General features: G+C 39.4%; 1 protein-coding gene across 6 annotated transcripts in view; it reads left to right on the forward strand.

Annotated features, from left to right (window-relative positions):
- Positions 1–23,658, forward strand: part of sh3pxd2aa (SH3 and PX domains 2Aa) — a 131,109-nt gene extending 107,451 nt beyond the window's left edge. For 3 of the 6 annotated variants that reach the window (XM_053477687.1, XM_053477689.1, XM_053477693.1), the window contains 8 exons: positions 4,888–5,001; positions 8,297–8,380; positions 13,668–13,785; positions 14,515–14,903; positions 15,023–15,037; positions 15,300–15,349; positions 15,441–15,560; positions 15,971–23,658. In XM_053477687.1, coding sequence (XP_053333662.1) covers positions 4,888–5,001; positions 8,297–8,380; positions 13,668–13,785; positions 14,515–14,903; positions 15,023–15,037; positions 15,300–15,349; positions 15,441–15,560; positions 15,971–17,896 — 2,816 coding nt within the window. In that variant the 3' untranslated portion in view covers positions 17,897–23,658. The remainder of the gene's footprint in view (positions 1–4,887; positions 5,002–8,296; positions 8,381–13,667; positions 13,786–14,514; positions 14,904–15,022; positions 15,038–15,299; positions 15,350–15,440; positions 15,561–15,970) is intronic. The other 3 variants (XM_053477688.1, XM_053477691.1, XM_053477692.1) reach the window with 2 other exon arrangements.

Here is a 23,658-nt window from a genome sequence, read left to right on the forward strand (position 1 = left end):
TCCTAGATAGATAGTATTCAGTTTTATACATTTCAAATCAAGCAACACCATGAGGAAACTTTTTTACGTGTGTGAGTTATACAGCCACATGGTTACCACATGCAGCCTGTCAAAAGCATATATTATAGAGCCATACTGTCAGGTCGAGATTTATTAAAATGTTTTCCGCACCAAGTTAAAACCCTGTTTTTACAAAGGGGCGTTTGGAACATTTCACGACAACCGAGACGTTGTGAACCCTTTTATTATTATTCAATATTATTGATTTATTTATATTATTATAAATATATAAATAATCTCTCTTTATCAGAAATACATCCCAACCGTGCAAATTAATTTAACCTGAATGCAAAATTTTTACATCCTTTAAACCGACTTACTGAGCACCAGCATTGATAGATTTTTAGCTCTAGAAGTGAAACGTCAGAAACGGCAACTCATTTGCGTCATTTCAGGTCAGGACCGGATTCCACACGCGTATTGATTCATCATGTTCTCAAAACAACCAGCCTGAAATCACTTACTCTAATTCGACGCAACCCTTCAGCTACCGTTACCTTGAGTTTTTCACATTAGCACGTGGCAAATTTGGAGATGATCACGCACCAGAGCGAGCCTGACAAGCCTCAGGAGCAGACATCTGGTTTATCCTTAAGGTCTGGCGTCTAAACTGCTCTCATTTAGAGTTTGATGCTAATACCATGCTGGAGATGATGTTGGCTGGTCGGTATTGATGTGCTCAGTCTACAGGGTCAATTTGCTTGTTTAGTAGTAAAGTTAATTGAATAATTTTGAAACAAAATTAGCACTTTCTGAATAGCTTGCACTGACTAAATAGTTCACTTATTTCCTACTGATGTGCAGTTTCTTTTATCAAATCAGGGCTTATATCTAGTCTTAATGGTCACATTTTAATTTTCAGTATTTGTTGTTGGTCTTATTTAGTGTTGGATCAACAATTCAGTTTTGCAGATAAATTAATAAGAAGACTGCTTTAACACTTGCCAGTTCAGCTGTAAGCTCTGAAGCATTACCCCAATCACAAGTAACAAAATATTGTTCATATTTCATTACTCCCATTCCTGCTCTTTGGTTAAGCCCTATTCAATAGTGTTTTTGTGTAAGAAACCCAGCAAACAGTAGCTGCTGTTTTGGATTTTGATCTCAATTGACTCTCTGTGCTGGTCGTGAACGGGTCCCAGTGGGCCAGACAGGTAGACAGTATCTCATTCACAGTAAGGGCACTCTCTTTACAGGCGCACACACACACAAACACACACTTTTGCCTCAAATAGGGTGGTATAGGCGTCAATCAGGCGCTTGTACTCCATAGCTGGAATGAAGCTTATTTCTAAACGAACGTTGTGCTGGCTCAATCTTCACGAAACAGATGTACGTCTTGGTGGTCCCCGTGAGCACAAGACCAGTATTAACACACACACACACACACACACACACACACAGTAAGTATTATAAATCTCTGAGAGGTTATTTCAGGTAGCCGGATTTACAGTTCATATCGAATGCATCAGTTTCCATCCGGTTCCGTGCTGTGCTGTAACAACCAGTTCACCAGCAAAATGCTTTTCAACTCTAAACCCTAGTGTATATTATCCAGAGAAGTACAGAAACGGTTTGATCTCGACATTTTCTCCGAAAGAAACACAGCACACATGAAATACTGAGGTCATAATTACAACCTAAGTTTTTGCCCTGCTATAAAAAGAATAGCACTTGTTGGCACTAGCCGTAGTTTCCATGTAGCTGGACTTTCCTGCAGTTTCAGACTGTCAGCATGCATATGTGGACACGTTGATCAAGTTCATTCGAATTTTGCACGCATGTCTGATTTCAGAACTGGACCCGACTTCAGGCGTGTGGACCGGGTCGGGACGTTTAATGGTCTGACAGCCAGCACAGCGGAAATTTCAGCGCTGATTGATGACCGCAATTTACTATGAACACAGGCAACAAATCTGCTTGTTACCTGCTAACAGGAGAGCAGTCGGGCCTTAATACGTTTAGACGTATGTCAAAACTTGTGAGGTGAATTAATGTTATGTTGTAATATAGGAGGAGAGAATCTTTAAACATGATTATGGCTACAATGTCTACGACTGTATTTATCTTTATCCTATGAAGTTGTCTGCTATGTGTTTTGTCCTTACATTATACAAGAACTTGAATTGAATGTTACCTAACCAGTGTTGGGGGTAACGCATTAGAGTACTTGGAATTTTTTTTTGATGTAACTAGGAATCTTAACGCGTTAGGTCCGCCATTTAAGTACTCAGATATTTAGTTACATTTTATACAAAAATGTAATCTGTATATCTAGTGAGCCAGACGGGGTCATTCCGTAAGTGTGCGTGTGAAATTTGTCCTACAAGCCCCGCCCCCAACAACCCGCCCCCCTCTGTTATTCCTGCTGTTATACCCCTATCTCACCTATGCGGTTTGACTCGCGGTGAGAAGCGGTGTTAGGCCTTGTGAGCCGCTGCAAGGGACCTCCCGATGTTCCGCAAGGTCTGTGAGGGCTGACGCGCAGAAAAGATGGAAACATAATCGCAGCGCCCAAACTAGCGGTGAATCATGATGAACTGTACTTACGGCCACCGCGCGTATCTTACCACGTAGGTGAGATAGGGGTATTATTAGTTAACAGATTATAGGCCAAACTTCACTGAGTGATGATGGTAAAATAATTATAAAGGTCCTGACTAAAACAACATGCATGAGGAATCACAAGGGAGTTTTCGCTTTCTGCAATGAAAAATAACTCAAACTAGTTACTTTTATCAAAAAGGGCATGAGGCAGGGTACTACCTGGACGAGGCGCCATTCCATCGGAGGACACACACTAGGGGCGATTTGGGAACAAGCCTAACCTGTATGTCTTGGACTGTGTAAGGAAACTAGAGTACCCGGAGAGAAAACCCACCAAGCACAGGGAGATAAAGCAAACTCCACGCGCAGTAGTGATGCGCGGGTCATCTGTAACCCGCGGGTCGGGTTGGGGCGGGTAAAGAAATTGTGAAGATGGGAGACGAGGTGCGGGAGAAATTGAGGTCGGGAATTTACATCATTAAAAGAAAAAAGGTCAGACTGCTAAATCTAATGTTTTAGCATTCTTTTTTTGCACAGCGAACGTAAAAACGCTAAATGAACATTTCCGTGTGATAAATGAAAAAAAAATGTCAGTGGTTATTTAGCGTAGGCTGTAAACTGTAGGCCTGCCCTATACAAATCTAAAATAAAAAAATTGTTTATCCTAGATTACAAAGACTGCTTTGTAAATGTTTAAAATGTGTATCATTATCTTGTTATTAATATGACCTGATTTATCGTTCATATTTAGAATCATATGTTGTTGCCAGTTTACAGGGCGATGATTCCAAGCACTTTCAGGCTGAAACAAACACACACACACACACACACAAAGACCAGAGATTTAAGCCCCTAAACTGGAGGTGTCAGGTGGTGTGATGTCAGTTTTCAGAATGTATCTTTGGAACATTAATTTTGCATAATTTTGCTGAATGGCTTAAGATATAATATGAATATAAGTGTCTTACGTGGGTATTTAAATGTGCCTTAAAGTCTGGATTTTTTCTTTTGTTGTTAAAATGGACTTTTAGTCAGAAACAGGCCGGAATAAACAATTACACAATGGATGTGTGCGCACATGTACACACACACACACACACACACGCAAATACACTATCAGTGCTGGTAAATCTATATTTCAGTTTTGCACGCAATCCTTTTTATAAATGTGGAAAAAAAAATTGTATTTGTAAAAAACAAAGAGGGAAAAAAAAATCCCTGTCTAGTTTTTACACAGGAAATGCCTTTATTTCTCCAGAGTCTCCAGTTTATAAACACACCTCACAAAATCGAACTGAATCAGCAAAGACAGTGAGTTTGAGATCACTGTTTGCTGTGAATTCATAGTCCTACATGGTGGCTGCTGGCTTTGTTTATAAGCGACCACGTCTTCCAAAAGAGCTATTTTGGTCGAGGTGTCTGCACAATGTGCATCTCAGAGCATTTCTAAAATCCACAAGTAGCTCTTCAAGTTAACAATAAGGACAGATGGCTGTAAGGCTTATGGATTAATGACGAAAATGTTATATATAGTATGAAGACACTTTAGAGACTGGTGTGTGGTTTGGAATGTTTTGCACAATTTAAAGGGAAACCTCATTGTGTTCAAACGAATTTCAGCCCATAACATCTGTAAGAAATGCACGATTACGACAGACCGTAGATTCGACAAGTTTCCCAAATAACGAAGAGCCTGTTTACTTGAAACGTACGTGTAAAGGAATGAAGTAGGTAGTTGTTAAATGCATGTTTACTGTAAACAGATTCTTTCAACTAAAAAAGTAAAGCTTTAGAATAAATTCTTAGTAAAGATGAAGAATTCATGAAGGTGTTTTCCAAAAATATCACAACTGCCACACATCTGCCCTTAGGTTTCTATTATGACTGATAGAAGTCGATAGATTTTCTTTTCTTTTTTTTTTTTTCTCAGGATAGAGAAAAACTTCCAAGGTTTTGTTCATGATGCAATGGAAAGAGTGGAGGCTGAAAAACTCAGGAGTATTCTTTTAATATACAGTATATTAATAGATGAAATACATGTGCACACACACAACAGCTTTGCAGAAGGTTTTCCGTTGATGTGGAATACAATCTGTGTAGTGTCTACCTCAGGACTGGTATTATGAGCTTTTCTGTTCCATGCAAGCACTGTAAGTGTGGAAAATCTAAATTCTTTTCAACCAGACCTCTTTTAATTATAATTTGTGGATTTTTATTGTCTTTGGCAGTAAGGAAAGAGCATATGTATATGTTTTCTTTCTGTGCGTGTGTTTTCTTCAGGCTGGTGGTTCGTCAGTACTGCGGAAGAACAAGGCTGGGTTCCGGCCACATATCTGGATGCTCAGACCGGCACTAGAGACGATCTGGACCTAGGCACGTCTAGATCAGGAGAAGGTAAGATGCACACACCTTTAAATGAAGCACAGATACACACTTTCAGTCTTTTCATTCGAATGAATAAACAGCATAAAAAGGATATTTGATACCACAAATAAACTTGGGATGGGGTTTTCAGGAGTGAGAATTTTGAATGGTTGTTTGTTGTAGTCTATCATGCACTATTGAGAGACCGGTCACTCTGTCTAGATTTCGGGTGAAAACCAGCCGCCTTTCGCACTTGTCTAATCCCAGAAACATAACAGAGGCTGTCCAGGCTCACCCTTCGCATCCACCAGGCCATATGCGAGTCAAAACTCATGCATTCATTCGTCTCGTATCCTGGCACGCCCTTGTCAGTGATAGAAAAGGATTTTTGGCCAGAATGTAAATTCCTCTCCATGAAATCAATAGGGAAATTCTTTGCTGGACCGTCCTCTAGCCGTCCAAATGTCCACTGACTCCCTTTTGGGATGAATGATTTCGTCCCGGTAACATTTATTTATTTATTTATTTTTTAACCAGGCACACGCCCTGTTTCAGTGCAAATTGAGACTGATTTGTGTTCTACTTGAGTGCCATTAGTTAATCTTTCTTTTAGACTGGAGGTGGCATGGAAATACAGACACATAAAGGTTGTCCGTGGGTGGGTCATGCAGCTGTGCCATCTCTCTTTCTCTCTCTCTCTCTCTCTCACACACACACACATACACACACACACAAACAGAGTACAGGTGCAGCTGCCACGACTGCTGTGTTTTATTTAGCCAGTCATAGAACCACACAGCCAGAGATCACTGAAGCGTAATGAGCGTTATCCGGGCCTAAGAAGTCTTTCAACACAGGCACACACTTTACATACTGTACAGTGCCACACATTCACACACTTTCCATTTTCCTACAGTTGCAGCTACACACATTTCATCTGACCACAGAATGTGCCATTGTGTGCTTCCTGTCGAGAATCTGTTCAGCCCATTAAACTAGACTTTCCCTGCTGCTGTCCAATTTGATTTAGTAGAGAGAATAAGGTCTAAGATGAGTGTAACAGTTATATTATTACTTATGAGGGTTCACATTCCTTTTTTTTTCATTTTTGGAAGAGACAAAATAACTTACACTATTAATAAGTTACTTTTATGCCTTAAAACCACTGTTGGAAAAATATCTTGGCTTAATGTCGTAAAAGCACATTTCCGTATAGTTCCGTGTCTGCGTTTTACTTTGGCCTGTATATGTAAAAGACATTACCAATCCAAAAATGCAACAGCATCCATAAAAACAAAACAGCAATGTGAAATAAAACATCAACAATTCGGGAAAGAAAGCTAAACTAAAAAGAAAGGGAAAAAACAGAAAACATGACAGCATAACCAGAAAACATCACAGTAGCTGTGAATAGGCAGAATTACCCTAGGAGAAATTTTTGGTTGTCAAAATGTGGTGATTTTAATTTGACAACCTTACAGATGTTGGGATGTTAATATTAGGTTGTTTTTAAAAGTTCGAAATGAACATTTTGGACAATAGAGAGTGTGCTGTTGATGCTGATAAATGCACTTACAGTACATGAGCACTACAGAAAATACTAAACATCAATTTCCCAAGATATTAAAATGAAAAAACCTGCCTAATGAGTGTGATCTGTTCTGTGAAAATAGACATGATGTTTGGAAGTTTGGATATGTCACGTTAATATTTCTGAAAGAATAACACTAAGATGGGGCCTCCGAGTGATGCAGTGCTATCATCTGGAGATCGCGAGTTCGATTCCCGGGTGATGCTGTAACCTCTCGCAGCCGGAGGTCTAGAGAGAGCTGATTTGCCGAGCTGTCTCAGAGGGGCGGGATGAAAGGTACTTGGTGCTCCCACATTAATCACGGCTCTACAGCCAATCAAGGGCGTCTGTGAGCTCATTCAAGCAGAAGCAGAAGCAGCGGCTAGCGCTGTCTTTCGAGTGTGTTACTCCGCCCCCAACGGTGCGTCAGCGAGTAGTTTGAAAAGATGCAGTTAGCTGACATCACGTGGTTCATGGAAAACACGTAATAGTCTTCCGCCCTCCCGACTGAGTGGTAGTAGTAGCCTTGATGTGGAGCCCCCTAGTGACGGGGAGGAATTGGATAGGACTTAATTAGGGAGAAATCAGGGGAAAAAAACACAAAGATGTGCGTGACAAGTGCTGTGTGTGAAAAGCTTTTGTGTCCATCCCAATTTCTGATCAGAATGTTATTAAAGTCATTCTAACTTTCAAAAACAAGTTACAAAAAACTTTGTCACTGCGTTATCTTCCTGGAGCATGTCAGTGCAACATTATTACAACTAAAGTACTGTGCAAAGTGTTTTGGTGTTTTTAGTACAATCTTTTGTTTTAGATTTTTAGGATTGAGTAAGTACAAAAACATTTCTGATTTTCAAACATCAAAAAACATCATGAAAATAATTACATTTAAAAAGATTTGTGTGGTAGAAAAGAAATTAGCATATACTGTAAGAGACCACTCTTTGCACAAAAATAAATAAATAAACAAATGGAAGTTGCTGGGTTTTGCATGTAAAAAAGAAGCAGGTGCAACAGTCAGAGTCCTCAGAAGAACTGTGTGTGGTTCTGCGCGATACTCTGTACCTACAACTTGGTACCTACTGTAATTTCTGCAATTATACAGAGAGTTGTCCAATCAGCAACGAGTACTGTAGGTGGTAGTTTAATAAGGACATCCCCATTTCATTTGGATGTTTTTGTTGTTGTTTATCTGTTGCATTTTTGGTTTGTAAGCTTATTTTTACACGTACAGGCCACCATAGTGTTCTTAACTAAAGTGCTGCAACAAATCAGTGGTTCTCGTTAGATGGCACCCACAATTCCCTGCTTTTCCTATAGACAGTAGTTTCAAATGTTATTTCTAGTGGAATGCATCCATTTCGGCCTCCACCAGCTACATGAAACTGTGCTCAGTCTCTGCACTCGGCCTTCTGAATGTGCTTTCGAGTTGAACTCTGCCTGCGCAAGGCAGAACGTTCATCACTGTACGCTGTTACAGTACAGTGAAGATTCTATAAATGTCGTAACACATGTAACCTCTTTAACCTGCCATCTCTCCCTCCATTAGAGCTTTATATCCACCAGTCGCTAACCAAACAGAAACCCACACCGTTAACATCGTCGCCATCACTGTTCTTTCCCTTCCCGTAATATTTGTCTTCATGTTACTAATGCCGGTTTTCTTCTTCAGTTGTTCATGTCCAGTTTGCCGTTTGCCTTCCTTTTTCTGTTTCTCTCCCCTGCTTCCCTCCTTTCCTCATCCATCTGTGTCAGTTACTAAGCGGCGCAAGGCCCATCTGAAGCGACTGGACCGGAGGTGGACACTAGGGGGCATAGTCAACCGCCAACAGAGTCGAGGTGAACGCATACACACACATGCATAGAGACATGGGATATCCACAAAGTGGTGGGTGTGTTCCAGACGCCTGCTGTGTGATTGTGTGTGTGTGTGTGTGTGTGTGTGCTTGCATCCTGGTATACACAGAACACTAATTCTTCTACAGCATTTACTTTAATTCAATATGAAACTCGTTTACATTAAGTAAACAAATACAGAATTGATTGTCTTTGAACTATCGTCTATTGTCTTTTTTATATCTTTAAACAATTGTTTGGTGTGTTTAAATAAAATATAATGTAAATTTGTACTTTTAACAATGGAAGGAAAAGACATGATGAACTCAACATCCATGATGTGTTCAAAATTATGTGAACGCCGTTGCTTAGCAACTGGGAAATATAGAAGTCAGGCCTGAACAAGTTTATAATTGAGGCTAATGATTTACCATCACGCTGAAGTTAATTCTATCATACACAATAGCTGCGTCTCGATTTAGGGGCCGCGTCCTTCGAAGGAAGCGGTCTCCAAGGCTCGCTGGTTGCTTAGACCGCGAAGACTGAACCGAATCCTGGTCCACGGAGGATTTCCTATTTGTGCCAATAGCTGTTTCTATCCTTAAAGTCTGATCAGAGAGCACCGCTCCTGTTGCCTAGCAGCCCTCACAGCTGCAGTTGGACTTGTTATGGAAAGAAGTAATGGAGCCAGGATTTTTTATTTTATTTCAATGTTTTATCACTTTTAACACGAAATTGAGATGCTTCAAAACCGCAATGTGATACAGCCATGGTAAAGTGTAATAAATTGATTATGGTGTGTACTTTTGGTGAACAAATATGTTAATATCAGCAGTTAATATTAGTTAGACTGTTTAATATAAATACATTCATACAGCATCTCTTCCCAGGCTCAGGAAGAATCCAGGGATAGGTTGGGCAGTGAATAATCCAGCTATTATTGTAAAAGGCAGCATGACACTAAGAAAAAGACACAAGCATTGGCCATGCATGAGCACTGACCAATAAAGAAACATAAGACCCAATCTGTGAACAATTTTCAAAGTCATGAATTCCTAAAGGCTGTTTATCTTCTTCTGTGACTGTTCTTGTAAACATACCGAGGTGAACATGTCCTGTTTTTAATGCAGCAGTTGCTAGCATAAAAAAATTGTTATGCAGGACATTGGGCATGTGCTATTTGTTTTTGTTTTTTCTAGTTGGATCCCGAACTAGAACTAGCTACAGCTGTTTTTCAAGTGCTGGGTACAACTAGGAAAAAAAACAAAACATTTACAACTAGCTGAGTAAGACTAACAAGCACTAAGACAAATTATTTGCTAACGTTTTTAAGTATTTTTCTTTTCTTTTAATATCTGTCAAACAATATTATAGGATTGTCTGCATCAAAATAGACAAATGCCATTTAGCCACAGTAAGCACCCCCGAAGGGACACTTTTTATCTTAGCATTGCACAACTGCTCTCCGAAAAATGCTGAATGTCCGTTTAAATCCCTTCCATCGAAACCGTTTATTATTTTTTAATGCCGAAAGCCTTCAACGTCCAACACATTTTTGTCAGCTTTCTGTCAGCCGCACATACTTACACATGTGCACGTGTACAAGTACGTACTCCCTCGGTCTGTAAGGACTCCTAATCTAAACCATCTTCCCCTAGACAACAGTAAATGCAGGCAACACTCCTACAGCAGCCATAAAACTAATGAGACAGATACTGCATGTGTACTTTTATTAATATGACATGCAAAACTTTAGTGTATAAATCATTTAAATATTTGAAATCATTTGGTTTGTTTGAAAAACTTGGCCTGATGAACTGAACAGAATAGCTGGTGACTTCAAAAAGGCCAATTAACTTTTAATCCTGGTTTGCTTTTAAGAATTTTAACAAATGCATTTCGCTTAAGAGGCTGCATGATTTTTTTACTACAGTGCTAGATATTAATAACGCTCAGACATGCCTTTATGATATATTTATTTTTATACGTATTATTCCTGTATTAACAGCTATAGCAAAGGTGCCAAGACAGATTTTTAGATAGCAAGGAGGCCAAACACGTTTTGCTTTAGTTATGTGTTTGGTTAAATGGAATTGCCAAAAGGGATTATTGCAGCAGATGCTCTCTCTAGCTGGAATCATTTCTTTTATTTTCTTAAGTTATGCGAGTATTTGAACGGTGTAAATTTTGCCAGTTTAAAATGATGTCACTCAGCAATGTTTGGGTGGTGCCTGATGCCAAGACGTTTGAATCTTCTGTATTTTTCTTTAGCTTTTCTAAACTTCTGTGAATTTCATCTTACAGTAGGCCATATCCAGATACAGTATGATCACTGAAGTTAACTATGATTTGTGAAATTGAAATCAAATTAAACTATATAGATATCTATGTGCTGCATAGACATTTTCAAGTAAAACCAAGATATTTTCTTGTTTAGACAGCTTCTTGTTGTCTCATGCTGACTCCTGTAAACACTGACTAACCGATTGCCTGATTATAGGACGCAATGTGTAGACACATCAGAATTTGATTTGGCAAACCAGTGTAAATGTGTGTAAAAAAAACAAAAAAAACATCTGGGCTACACAAACATGCATATAAGACAAGGTTGTGCAAAACAGTGCAGTTTAGAGAGCAAACTTGTGTTAGCGTGGTAACAACTGATTCAACTTTGCCATTGTTCTGGGCATATGTGTTTGTGGTTTTATGTGTTGGCATGAAGCCTCTTGAGCTAAGTAATGTGAGCATTGAATACATTTTGTGTTGGCAGTTTTAAATACTAGTTCAAGCTCTCTCTTTCTCTCTGTCGCTCGCACTTACCCTTTGGAAAGTCACAATGGAAAGTGTGAAACTAAAAAGGAATATGTGTGCATGCAAGTGTGCATTGCTGTCTTGCAGTGCTTATAATCTCTTGTGCTTTACACGCAAATTAGTAATGTGCAAAATCTGAAAACAAATAACAACTCTCAAGCAAGACAATCTTTTGACAACATGAGATTTAATACAAATTTGTAGTCAGGCTTCCCTGGTAAGTTGATTTCTATCATCATCCCATCCACATGCATTTAAAAAGTGAGCTCTGTATCCAGTGAGCAATGAACCTACACCCACAGGTTACCAGTGGCAACTTTTCATACTTGAAGGCCAGAGAGAGAAAAACAAATAAGCTTCAGGGCTTGTACTGCTTTTTTTTTTTCTGCTGGCCAAACACGTCATAACTGTATACAGAGCTAATGTGTTCTGGACCGAATTGACATTTTCCACCCTCTAGGTGGAAACAGTCGCACCACTGCAATACCACTACTGTGCAGAAAAACATTTTTGCTCCCCACTCACAACCAGTAACACATTTTCTTATAGCCATGGAATGATGGGAAAAGAGGTAAAGGTCCAAAAAGACAGATTTAAAGTTTTGTGTGCTAAATGCCTCCTCCACAATGGTTAAGGGAAGATCTCTAAATTTCTACATTTGTTATAGCTTTATAATTAATTTCAGTCCTATACTGTATAATTAATTCTGATCTTACGCTGTATATGAGTGCAATGTTCAGCAGTGAGAGATTCTACTCTTGTGTAAAGCTAGCAGTGTCACTTGTCTCACATACATACTGTACAGTAGTTCATCCTTATCTTTTATTCCTATTTAAATGCCTGAGGAACCTACTAAAGGAAATATAGTTTAGAAGAAAGAAAAGAATTGCCTTCTATTATTAAAGTGCTGTGAAGAAGTGTTTGTCCCCTTTTTGTACCCGTTTTTTCCCCCCACAATTGTCACATTTTTATATGATTGAGATCATTAAACATATTGTAATATTACAACAAGGATAATAAATAAATAAAACAAGCAGTTATTACAACATGATAATTTCATTAAAAGAAAAAGCAGTTGCTTATCTTTTTTTTTTACCTGGCCCTATGTGAAATTGCCCCTAAGTGTAATAACTGTTTGTGCCACCCTTAGCGGCAATATTGCAATCAAGGGTTTGCAATAACTGGCAGTGATTCTTTCACACTGCAGTGGAGTAATTTTAGCCCACATTCAGTCACATCTAAGGGTATTTGAGGTCATGCCACAACATCTCAAAAATGTTTAAGTCCAGTCCTTATCCACTCCAAAACCTTTGTTGTTGTTGTTGTGTTTTTTTTTTTTGAGCCATTCAAAGGTGTACTTGTTGGTGTATTTCAGATCAATGTCCTGCACTATGTCAGCGATGTCTTGATTCTACAGGTCTGGCAGTTATCAGGCCTGGCTGTGTACTTTTTCACATAGAGCCAGGTAGCTTTAGACAGCAGTTTCCCCTTAATTAATGAAATCATAATTTAAAAACTGCATTTTGTATTTACTCATTTAATATTAACATTTGTTAGATGTTCTAAGTCATTTACAGTACATGTGACAAATCAAATAATAATAATAATAATAAATCATAAAGGGGCAAATACTTTTTCACAGGACTGTAGTAAGTCCAAAAAGATCATTTGATTTTGGCTTCAGCTACCATGATTGGTTTTATATACTCAAAATCCTAATATAAAACTGACTTAGGCATTGCCTCGGCGATGTCACGTCACCATCATGACTGTCCTTTGGAAGAACAACAGTGCCGAAATGTTCAACCAAAGTAGGTTTCATATTAAGATTTTAAGTAAATAAAACTCATTCTTGCTAACTAGGTTTTACAACCTGATTGATCACTGTGTCTCAGCAAGATGTTTTTAAATAATAGAGCTAAATAGCAGGCATTTTGTCATAATACATAATATACAGTACGTTCATACGAGTGGGTGTGATACAGAAGGCTGTTACCATCAAAAACCATAGTCTCTTGAGACCCAGAATGCTCCCCCAATTACATTGCCTAGATATAATTCATTATATAGTTATCAGGAGCTAATAAAAAGAAACAGCGAGGAGAAAATGCAATGTACATAACAGTTCTTTTATGTGCATTGTTTATTTACTATTATATATTATTAATTAATACTATACAATGGTGCAATCAGAGGTTTAGGTATAGAAAATTATCCTTTCTTCTAGTGTAGAATATGGTTGAATATGTAACGCACTATAATATAGTTACAAATACCATAGAATATCATGCAATTGTTACTTAAATCAAGTTTTGTTCAGATTATGTTCTTGTACTTAGCTGTAAGCAGATCTCAGATTGTTAGTACAGCGCCTCACAAAGAGACATGAGACAGTGACATTGCCGAGCAATGGAAAAACATGAAGAAATCATTTTCCTGACTAACAATTTTTTTCTCTTTCTGACTTTCCTACTCTCAGAGGAGAAGTACATCACTGTGCAGCCCTATACCTGTCAGGGTAAGGATGAGATCGGGTTTGAGAAAGGAGTAACCGTGGAGGTCATTCAGAAGAACCTGGAGGGATGGTGGTATATCAGGTAAACATAACAAACCTGTTATACTTTCTGAGCAATTCTGGGCATTCTTTTTTTTTTTTTTTTTTTGGAGGCAGTAATTTTTTACCTTTGTTTTTTTTGACAGTTTAGCCAGAATTAGTTAGTGGAACTTTTTTTCCCTTACCACGAGTTCTAGCCCTCAGCACAATAGTCCATAGTTCTCTTGTTTTAAAGGAAAGTTATGTGTTTCATGACTTTTTTTCTTTGCTTCCTCTCTCTCTCTCTGTCTTTCTGTTCTGTTGCCTTGTATATTAATTTTCTCTCCCTGGAGGGAGTCTCTCAGCTAAAAATATGAAAACAAGTATCATATGGCAAATTGATGACCAAATGCCCTGATCATCATTTTTCCCCTCTAATAGCTGACCGGGGACTGACACTGTTTACAAACATGAAGCCGAAGGGAAAAGTATTATTCGTAATGATAAAAAAAAAAAAAAAAAAAAATGTCTACATAAAAAGAAGAAACAAAGCTAAAAACAACTTGGCTGTTGTTAGATGTCTCTTTTAACGATGATCTAAGATTTGCCGTTGCCATCGCTTTTTCTTATTTCCAAGAATTTAGAAGAGTTTCTCAGTGTAAAAACACAAATTTGTGATCTTTATTTTTTTTTTCTTTGCTGCTTTAAGAACATTCTTAAGAAAGAGAGTAAAAGATTAGTCAAAATAGATTAACATTCTCTAAGATAATTTTTTTTTTACTCAATATTACAGGTACTTGGGCAAGGAGGGCTGGGCCCCTGCTTCATACCTGAAGAAGCTGAAGGACGACCTGTCCCCAAGGAAGAAGACCCTGACTGGCCCTGTGGAGATCATTGGTAACATCATGGAGATCAGCAATCTGCTTAACAAGAAAGCCGTCAGCGAGAAGGATGTGCAGACGGATGGAGAACCCACCACTCCGGACCGTCACATCTCCAAGAGTGAGATTAGTCTTCCCATGCCATGTGCCCCTGAAACAGACCAAGCTCCAATGACAGCCAGCACCTCCCCAAAGGCAGCCTTACAGTCTGCCTGTAGTGCCACCCTACAAGACACTAAGCCGAAGGCAGAGCCGGGCTCGCCTGCTATAGCAAGAGTGGCACCACACCGAGTGGAGATCGGTAAGAATATTTGCAAAATTTACCTTTTTTTTTTTTCTTTTATCTGTTTGTTTGTTTGTTTCACATACCCTGTATCCATGTATCCATTTAAAAGTATGTACCTGTTTTATTTTAAATAGGCTTTGACGCTATAGGTAAGCCAGAAATTCTGTGACCACAATATAACAGTGTGTTCTGACTGACTGTGGTTTGATTAATAAAAAATAAAGCTGATTTTTGTTGTCATTAAAAATATCACTAAATCTGTGTTGTTTTGACTCATGCAAATGCCAGTCTAATGTTTGGCTTGCTTGATTACAAAAAGATGGGGCAGCATTTACCAATTACATCTTTGTTACGTTTATTACATTTCTTACTATCAGCTGGTGACAAGTTTTCCCCTTCCCTCTTATTCAGGATCTCCAAACCTCAGACAGAAGCCTCCCCCTCGACGAGATACAAATCTGGTAAGTTAAAAACCCAATAAAAAGGAATTATTAATTAATAGTATACCAAGTGAAATTGTAACACTATAACCATGCCTTATGGTACCTTAAGGGATTCCAGCTGCCGAAGCCTCCAGAGCCCCCTACTGTAGAAACAGAGTACTACACCATTGCAGAGTTTCAGTCCTGCATCTCAGATGGCATCAGCTTCCGTGGAGGACAAAAGGCTGATGTAAGAGCAGTTAACATAAAGTTTTGGGTTATGAAAGCCCCCCCCCCCCCTGTGTGATTTACAAAATTGAAAGGTGAACCTTTCTTAGCAGACCATATTGCGGGGTTCTTCAACATCAGTCCAGATGTATCAGTGTCCAACACAGTTTACAATCCACCAACACCTTAACACACCTCCATTCAACCTGGGAATTAAGAGATTAGTTGAATCAGCTGTGATTAAGCAGAAAAAACACCAAACTGTGCTGGACACTTGTGATCCAGGAGTGGAGTTGTAGAATCCTGCTATATAGCATCCAGTTTTTTAAACCTAGTTTAAAACCTAAAAAATAAATAGGTGATAAAAAAAATGTATGAAAAGATTTCACCAGATAAAGCTTTGTAATAAATAACTTGTAATTTTATTTATAGGTAATAGAGAAGAACTCTGGTGGCTGGTGGTATGTCCAGATTGGGGACATGGAGGGTTGGGCACCTTGTTCCTACATTGATAAGCGCAAGAAGCCTAACTTAAGCAGGAGAACTAGCACACTCACTCGGCCCAAAGTGCCACCCCCGGCACCACCTGTCAAAAAGCAGGACTCAGAGGACACATCTTGCCCCAGTGCTTCCGCCTCCAAAGCGCCAGAATCCCCCAGTAGGCCTGTATATGAAGAGCCAGAGTATGACATTCCTGCTATCGGATGTGATCTGGAAGTGGACACAAGCATTATAAAAAAGGAGCCTCGTCCTGTGCTTATAAAAAGCAGTAAAGCTGCTGCTGAAAGGATTGCTCAGGCAACAGGTAAAGCGTCACCTCTGTTTACTGTGAAGACTTCCCCCTTAAGAAATGAACACACAGTGGAAGAAGTTACCAGAGAGGAGGCAATTTATGAGAATGATGGTTTTAGATATTCCTCTGATGACTTTCTCTCTGCCAGAGATTCTAGCTCTGTGGGTTCAGAATCCCCAAGAAGTCGCACTTTGGGACGCAGACCCCTGGGGTCCTCATCTGGAGGAGGAAAATCTTACAGGGATCCTCCAGATCTGCGCACTCAGTCCCTAACCCGTGGTGAAAAGACCAGCTCAAGATTGTTTTCAGATGAATCTGGCCGGAATCCCAAAAGAGAGCCAGTTTTGCGCAAGGATGTGGAACTTCGGATCGGTCAGAGCCCCTCAACTCGTCCCAAGCCAGTGGTTCGACCCAAGCCCCTATTGACCAAGTCTGAAACGCAAAACCCAGAGAGAATGGACATTAGTAGCTTGCGGCGGCAGTTGCGCCCTGCTGGAATTCGACATGGGATAGTCCGTGCCCGTGGTGGAGAAGACTCTGAGACAGCATCTGTGGTGTCATCAGAGGATTCTGTGAGCTCTCGTAGTACTTCAGATCTCTCCAGCACCTATTCAAAGGGCAGCAGAGGGGACTCTGATTATGAGGGTGCATTGTACCGTACTACAGATGCATATGAGCGAGCACAGGAATCTGAGCTCAGCTTTCCTGCTGGTGTTGAGGTGGAGGTACTAGAAAAGCAAGAAAGTGGCTGGTGGTATGTCCGCTGGGGTGTGCATGAGGGCTGGGTACCTACATTCTACCTGGAACCCATTAGGCAACCTTCAGATCCAGGTGTCTCTGAGTCTCATGATGGATCCCTGGCAGAGCTGAGCAATACAAGCAAGTCGAACAGCTTAGAAAAGAATGAGCAACGTGTCCAGGCTCTTAATAACCTAAATCAGCAGAATCTACGTCGAGCAACAAATCCCAGCCCTCCTATTCCAAATAAGCCACCCGGTGGCTTTAGTAAACCATCCCCCCAGCTCAACGGTTCAGGTGTACGAATGCGGAATGGCGTTCGCCAGGCAGCTGTGCGACCACAGTCAGTTTTTGTGTCCCCTCCACAGCCTGTAAAGGATACCAATTTATACTCAGGGTCCTTAAGGCGCAATGAATCACTAGGTGCCGGCGATCACATGAGGTCCAGTAGTGGTGTGCGCCGAAACTCCTCCTTCACTGCTGTGCGGCCGCAGCCTGCTACCGATGTAAGGATGAGGTCTGGAACCACCACAGTTGCACCAGCCGGAAGTACTAGCCCCTTGATTGCCCAGAGAAATGGAATTCCAGTCTCTACCGTTAAGCCCAAGCCCATCGAGAAGACACATCTCATTCATAACAACCTACGTGAAGTCTACGTCTCTATTGCAGATTATCGTGGCGACGAGGAGACTATGGGCTTCCCTGAAGGCACCAGTCTGGAGGTTCTAGAAAAGAACCCTAATGGATGGTGGTACTGCCAAGTTCTAGATGGCCTACAAGGAAGGAAAGGCTGGGTGCCATCCAACTACCTGGAAAGAAAGAAATAGCATCCACTCACCTCCCCAAAGAATGTTACCTAAATTTAACTGTACATTTGCTATCAAACTTTATGAGGAGGACCTTTTTGTATCAATATGTGACACTTTAGTGCTGGTTTACCTAAAAGTACATAAAGACTCTAAAGATGATCAGTTATGTCTAAGTGGAGTACGCAAGTAAGAAAATGCAAAACTGGGTTATCCCAGTGTCTTAAACATCACTGGAGGATAATGTCTCCAGTTTGAAAGAAGAAGAACAGAAATGGTTTTTAATAGAATGGTAGGCAAATGTTGAAAGAAATTTTATGCCAAATGGGTGCCTTTGTCCATCATTGACTGAATGTCAAAAGGAAAAATTTGAACACCAGTGAATCAGTATAAGTACCAAACTTCAACTTGGTGCCATAGGCCTATGAGTGCAGAAATCAACCAAAACTATTTTTGCTACAAAATTACAGTTAAAAGAGAGATTTCCTTATGAGAGTAACACACAAAATGCGTTAGCACTCAAAAACGAGAATGTAAAACATCGGATACGCAAACAACAAATGGTCTTTACCGTTGAGTGCATTTAAAGATTACATTTGCTTTTCATATTTTGAAACTTTTGTTCATTTTTTTTTATTGCTTTATCGTATCTTGTGCATTTTCATGTCTTCCTTAGAGATGTATTTCTGCTTTCTTGTGACATCCCTGCAACTCTATTGGCCTGGAAAAAGAAGTCCCTCACCGAGATCCTTGTCATGTGATCTTTTATGTCTTCTGATGTGTCTCTGATGAGGTTTTTTCGGAATTGGCTTCACGTTTTTAGCTCTCCATTTTCCTTTACCCCGTTCCTTGCATATAAAGCCCAGCCATCATGAATAAAGATCACTGATTCTTTAAAAAATAAGATGTGGTGCAATTATGTGTAACTCTGACAGTCAAATCTAAATTGATAGTAATGGATAAGTTGGTTTTAATACTTTTTACCCACCTCATATCTGGGTATCAGGCCCAGGCAAGGTAAAGTTTACAAAATTGCACAAAACAGGTTATATTGCTGCTCTATGTCTACACTAGTTACTGTTTTAAAATTTCATACTGGAACATATGGCTTAATTTTTGCCGTTCTTTCCCAGGGAATTAGTTACATAGAAATGAGCCCAAAATGTGATCAAACGAAAGCAAAATACCAACACGTTTGCTAGTTTGTTTTGTTTTAGTTTTTTTTTTTTTTTTTTTTTTTTGTTACAAAACCTTGGTGTAGTCAGTCAACCCAAACGAGGTTTTAGAACTGAGCAAAAATAGATATTTAATTACTATATCTGGAAGCACTTGATTTTTTATTTTTTTTGCTTTACCCACAAAAAGCACATTGATACGGTTAATTTCAACATATAACGATATTGCTGGGCAGTATTGGATTCAAAGTTGAAGTTACACAGCAGTTCAGCTTAAATTTAGTTTTTGAGTTTTTTTTTAATTGACTTACAAAATTGGCGTTAAATTAGAAGTTCCTCTGTAGATTAATACAGCTTGAATATTCATTCCTTCCCAAATTATTAGTCGGTTTGTTTTTTTTTTCGAAAAAGAAAAAACAAACAGTCCCCCTCTTTCATTTATTATTACTTATAAATAAATTAATAAATAAACATATGGTTATGATCCATGTCAAAAGGCTGATGTTCAAGACTGCTGAAATATTTTTCTAACGAACAGTGCCATGTGAACTCTTAGTCGGGTCAAGCACTAATGTTTTTTGTGTAGTTTTTCTGCTGGACAGTATTATAGTATTAAACAAAGTTAAGTACCTGCTAGATTGCAGTTATATTCTATTAAGCAGTAGTCAGTTTTTTGTTTGTTTGTTTGTTTGTTTGTTTGGTTTTGTATGTTCTTGTTGTGTGATCGCACTAGGACAATAATGATGAATGGAGTGGTTCATTTGTTGTGAGATGGTGCATTCTTTTGGTAAATCAAAAATTATTAGCACATTATTTATTGAACAAAAATTTTCTTTTTTTGTATTTATAATTATTTAAATTTTTTTCTAAAGAAAATCTTCATTACCTCTTCTTATTTTGCATTCAGTGCTTATGCCACTGCATAAAGAATCCTCAGTGGCGCCCTCTAGTGAAGCAGATTGGCTACTGCTATATTCTTGTTCATATTTTTTTGTGCCGCCATTGATCTGAGGCCAACTCGTGTATTCCCCACTGTTTATAAATACAAATGCAGCTAAAATGTAATTACTAGGATTTATTTTGTAAGATTATCTTATTTTTTTCCTACACATTTCCCCCCCCAAAGCTGAAAAGATTTGCTGCACCTTAAGCAACTATGGACACTTCCTCTCTCATTATTGGACTTTCTATAATGCCAGATATTTTATTTGTTTCATCTTTATACCCTAATTCCTTTATATGAAAGTTACAATTGCGAACAAAAACCAAAACTGTCTTATACCAGTTACAGGATGGTGGATCAATGTAAAGTAGTTTTCAAATGAATTGATTCAGTCATTCGGTACACAGATCATTTATTCTGTTCTCTGTAGAAATATTAGTAATGTGTTATTTGCCAAAAAGATTTGAAAAGTAAGGAAAGTTCATTTTAATTTAGTTTCCCTTTCCCTGCCAAAGACCGACATCCCCCCCACCCCCACCCCACCCCACCCTGACGAAGGCATTATAGAAGAAACGTGTCGACTCACTCCAACGCTTTCAATGGATAATGCGCTTTTGTTAAGTAAATTCCATTTACATTTTGCGCTTCATTTTGTTTGCATCAACAATTTACAAGGGAAATATTACTTCACGCAAGGCCTTTTTTGTATCATGTTATTGTGTATCATCTATTCTTTATTGCCTGTCTTCATTTTTTTATATATATATTTTTATTGTGATTTATTATTTCCTTTATCCCCCATATGTTTTTTTGTTTTTTTTTGTAACACAAATATAACGAGGAAATGTGCAATAGAAAAATCGGCATCTCACCAAAAACAAGGAGTTTTTTTGATACTGGATCAAGACCCTAACTTTCTAATGTCAGCTTTTCACATCGAGTCAAACGAACATCAACTGCCATGTTTGTTCCGATTGCATATTCCGAATGTCCCAATTACGCAGGACAGATGGACATTGGTGCCTGACTTCATAGCAGGACTCTTTGACCTATATCGCCACAAGACCACATGTACGGATAACAATGTCCTTAATAATCTTTTCTCTTCCTGCCAGTGGGATAAACATTTGAAGTGGGGGGTGACACTGGAGTCTTCCTCCATCACACTGCCAGTGGTTTTTATGTTTTTGTCCATCCCACTTGGCTTGAACCCAGTTTATCTCAACTTTAAAAGCAGGACCTTATGACCAGCCATAGCTTCCATCTGTTGATTCACTCTGTATCTCTTTAACCAATCAGAACAGGGATTCTTGTCACCTCTTATCTATACAGTACTTAAGGCGTCAGAAAGCATTGCACTGTTTGATCCATCCGCGCTCCCCCCGTGCGTGTGACTCTAATCAGCATTGTTTAAACGTAACAAAGCTCATTGTTTTAAAAGAATGCACTCTCAGTAATAAAGATAACCTTTTTTTCTTGATGTATGGAAACATCTGGGAAGCTGCATATAGTGTACCGTTAAAGAAATAAATGAAAGCTGGCCATTAAAATCCAAGTATGCACTTTCAAGCATTTTTAAAAGTACACTATATTTATGTTTCCCAGGTAAAGATTATACTAAATGTTCCCTTGACGGATCTACCCCGTCGCCAAGGAAAAGTGCTGTGTTTTCAAGTTATTACTGAGAGTATCAAGTGCGTAACTGGATAAATCCAACAGCTTTTAAAGGGAAAAACATTGTTTTAAGTGCAGGATTTCAGAGGCCTTTTGATCTATAGGATACTCTTGTTCTTACAAGGGAAGTCGCTCTTGACGGCCCGAGCCAGTTTGAAAAGTCGGCTGAGTGAAACAGAACTGATGCAGCACTGCAGTTTGCGCTCACTCTTCTGCTGGCTAATTTTCCTCTCCACTGTTCATTTCATTATTGGAAAAAAAAAACATGGTATTCTTAAATTCTCTTCAGTTTGTCCATCTGGGGAAAATTTAAATGTTCCATGAAGAACTCTTAAAAAAAGGATATAATTCCCATATAAAGCTGGTAACTATCCAAAGAACTTCTGAGAAATCTTTCTATCTAATATATCATTATGTTTTATAATCTGTCTCTAGTTTGCTTCTTGATTTAATCAAAGATAAAAAAAAAAAGGCTTATTATCCCATTAGCCATGTTTATAAGACTTACTTTTTTGTGCTTTCGAGTAGTGTTTCTAGATCCTCCTTGCCTCTGATCAGTCTGCTTCAGCCTATGTTTCAGCATGGGATAAATCCCGAATGACAGTGTTGGTAAGAGTGTGTGTGTGTGTGTGTGTGTGCATGAATTGCCGGAGATGGTTTGCATGTCGGTAGGATGTACAAGAAGTTGGAAAGCGAACGTTGATCGATGGAAGGTGTTGGTTAGTTTAGGAGGTGGTTTGAGCTCGGCCGGGTGATACGAGATCAAGTCGGACAGCTGTGATGTACCTGTTCGGGCGCATTCGCTTGAGTTGTAGCCCTGAAGACATGAAATCTGACAGGTGTCGGGGAAAACTGCAGGAAACAGATGACCAGGCCTCAGAGATAATTAACGGTCAGTCTGTGGCCTGTGTGTAGCTCCGTGAATCATTTATAGCGGGGCCAGGAAGCCCTGACAGCTCGTCTGAGGCTTTAGAGAAAGTGCGAGCTGGTGAAGCTTTGCCTCGGGCCTCCATTTAAAAAAACATGGCTTATTGCTAGTGCTTTGGTAGATTATTGCGTCTGGCGTCAGGGCCTTTTTGTATTCCGTACGGATCGACTGTGGGCGGCCTTCATTACAAATCCCGCTTTTGAAGCACTGCGGGCTCTGAACGCTGCTGTGAAATCACATTAGCCAAGCAGCCAGTTAATTACAGCTCTTTGGGGGTCGCATCCTGAATCCCAGTGACAGCTAACTGAGGATACAGAGAGCGTACGGATTAATGACGTGTCAGAGAGGGAAAAAAAAAAAATAATCACCCGAAATGTGACGTTTTCATGTGATGGCCGCCTCGAAAGACCTTATGGCGAGGAGCTGATAGAATGTGTCTCTGTATGTGTCTCTGTATGTGAGGTCTGGTGAGAAGTGTGAAGTGTTTCTGAGGAATTTTCTGTAGGTGTTCGTTTCATGTTTGGGGTTTATCCGGCGCTGTTGATGCGATAGAGCTGGATCCAGAGTGGCAGGGTGCTGTGTTTTTCATGCCGTCTTCTTGATGAGAAGCAGCGAGGAACGCCGAACACGCTGGCTCTGTCTAATGTCTCGCCGCTTGCTAGCTCCGTCTCTGCGTGACTCCTCGCTCTAATTATCATTTCTCTTGTATTAATTAACAGTCTAAAATAACGTCACGCTGAGGCAGACGACAACTCGTTCGAAAGCCATCGACCGCTGTGTGTTGCATCGAGTCTCACTCTGCCGACAGTAAACATGCCATCTAGAGCTGGGTTTACTAGCAGGGGGCCTTTAATAACCCGCCCTCAGGATCTGACAGTTATATAGACTCCTTCTCCTAGAGGAATCGACTTCAATGTTCAGTACGTTTCGAAAGCAGGTGGTCTAAAGCTTTAATGTTTTTTTTTTTCAGCAGTGTTTTATCTATTTTGTATTTTGTTCATGTTTACATTGTACCCTGCATTGCCCTAAAAAAAACACACAATAAAATATATCATTCTTCTTC

This window comes from Clarias gariepinus, chromosome 18 (assembly GCF_024256425.1).
Source record: "Clarias gariepinus isolate MV-2021 ecotype Netherlands chromosome 18, CGAR_prim_01v2, whole genome shotgun sequence".
Lineage (NCBI taxonomy): Eukaryota > Metazoa > Chordata > Actinopteri > Siluriformes > Clariidae > Clarias > Clarias gariepinus.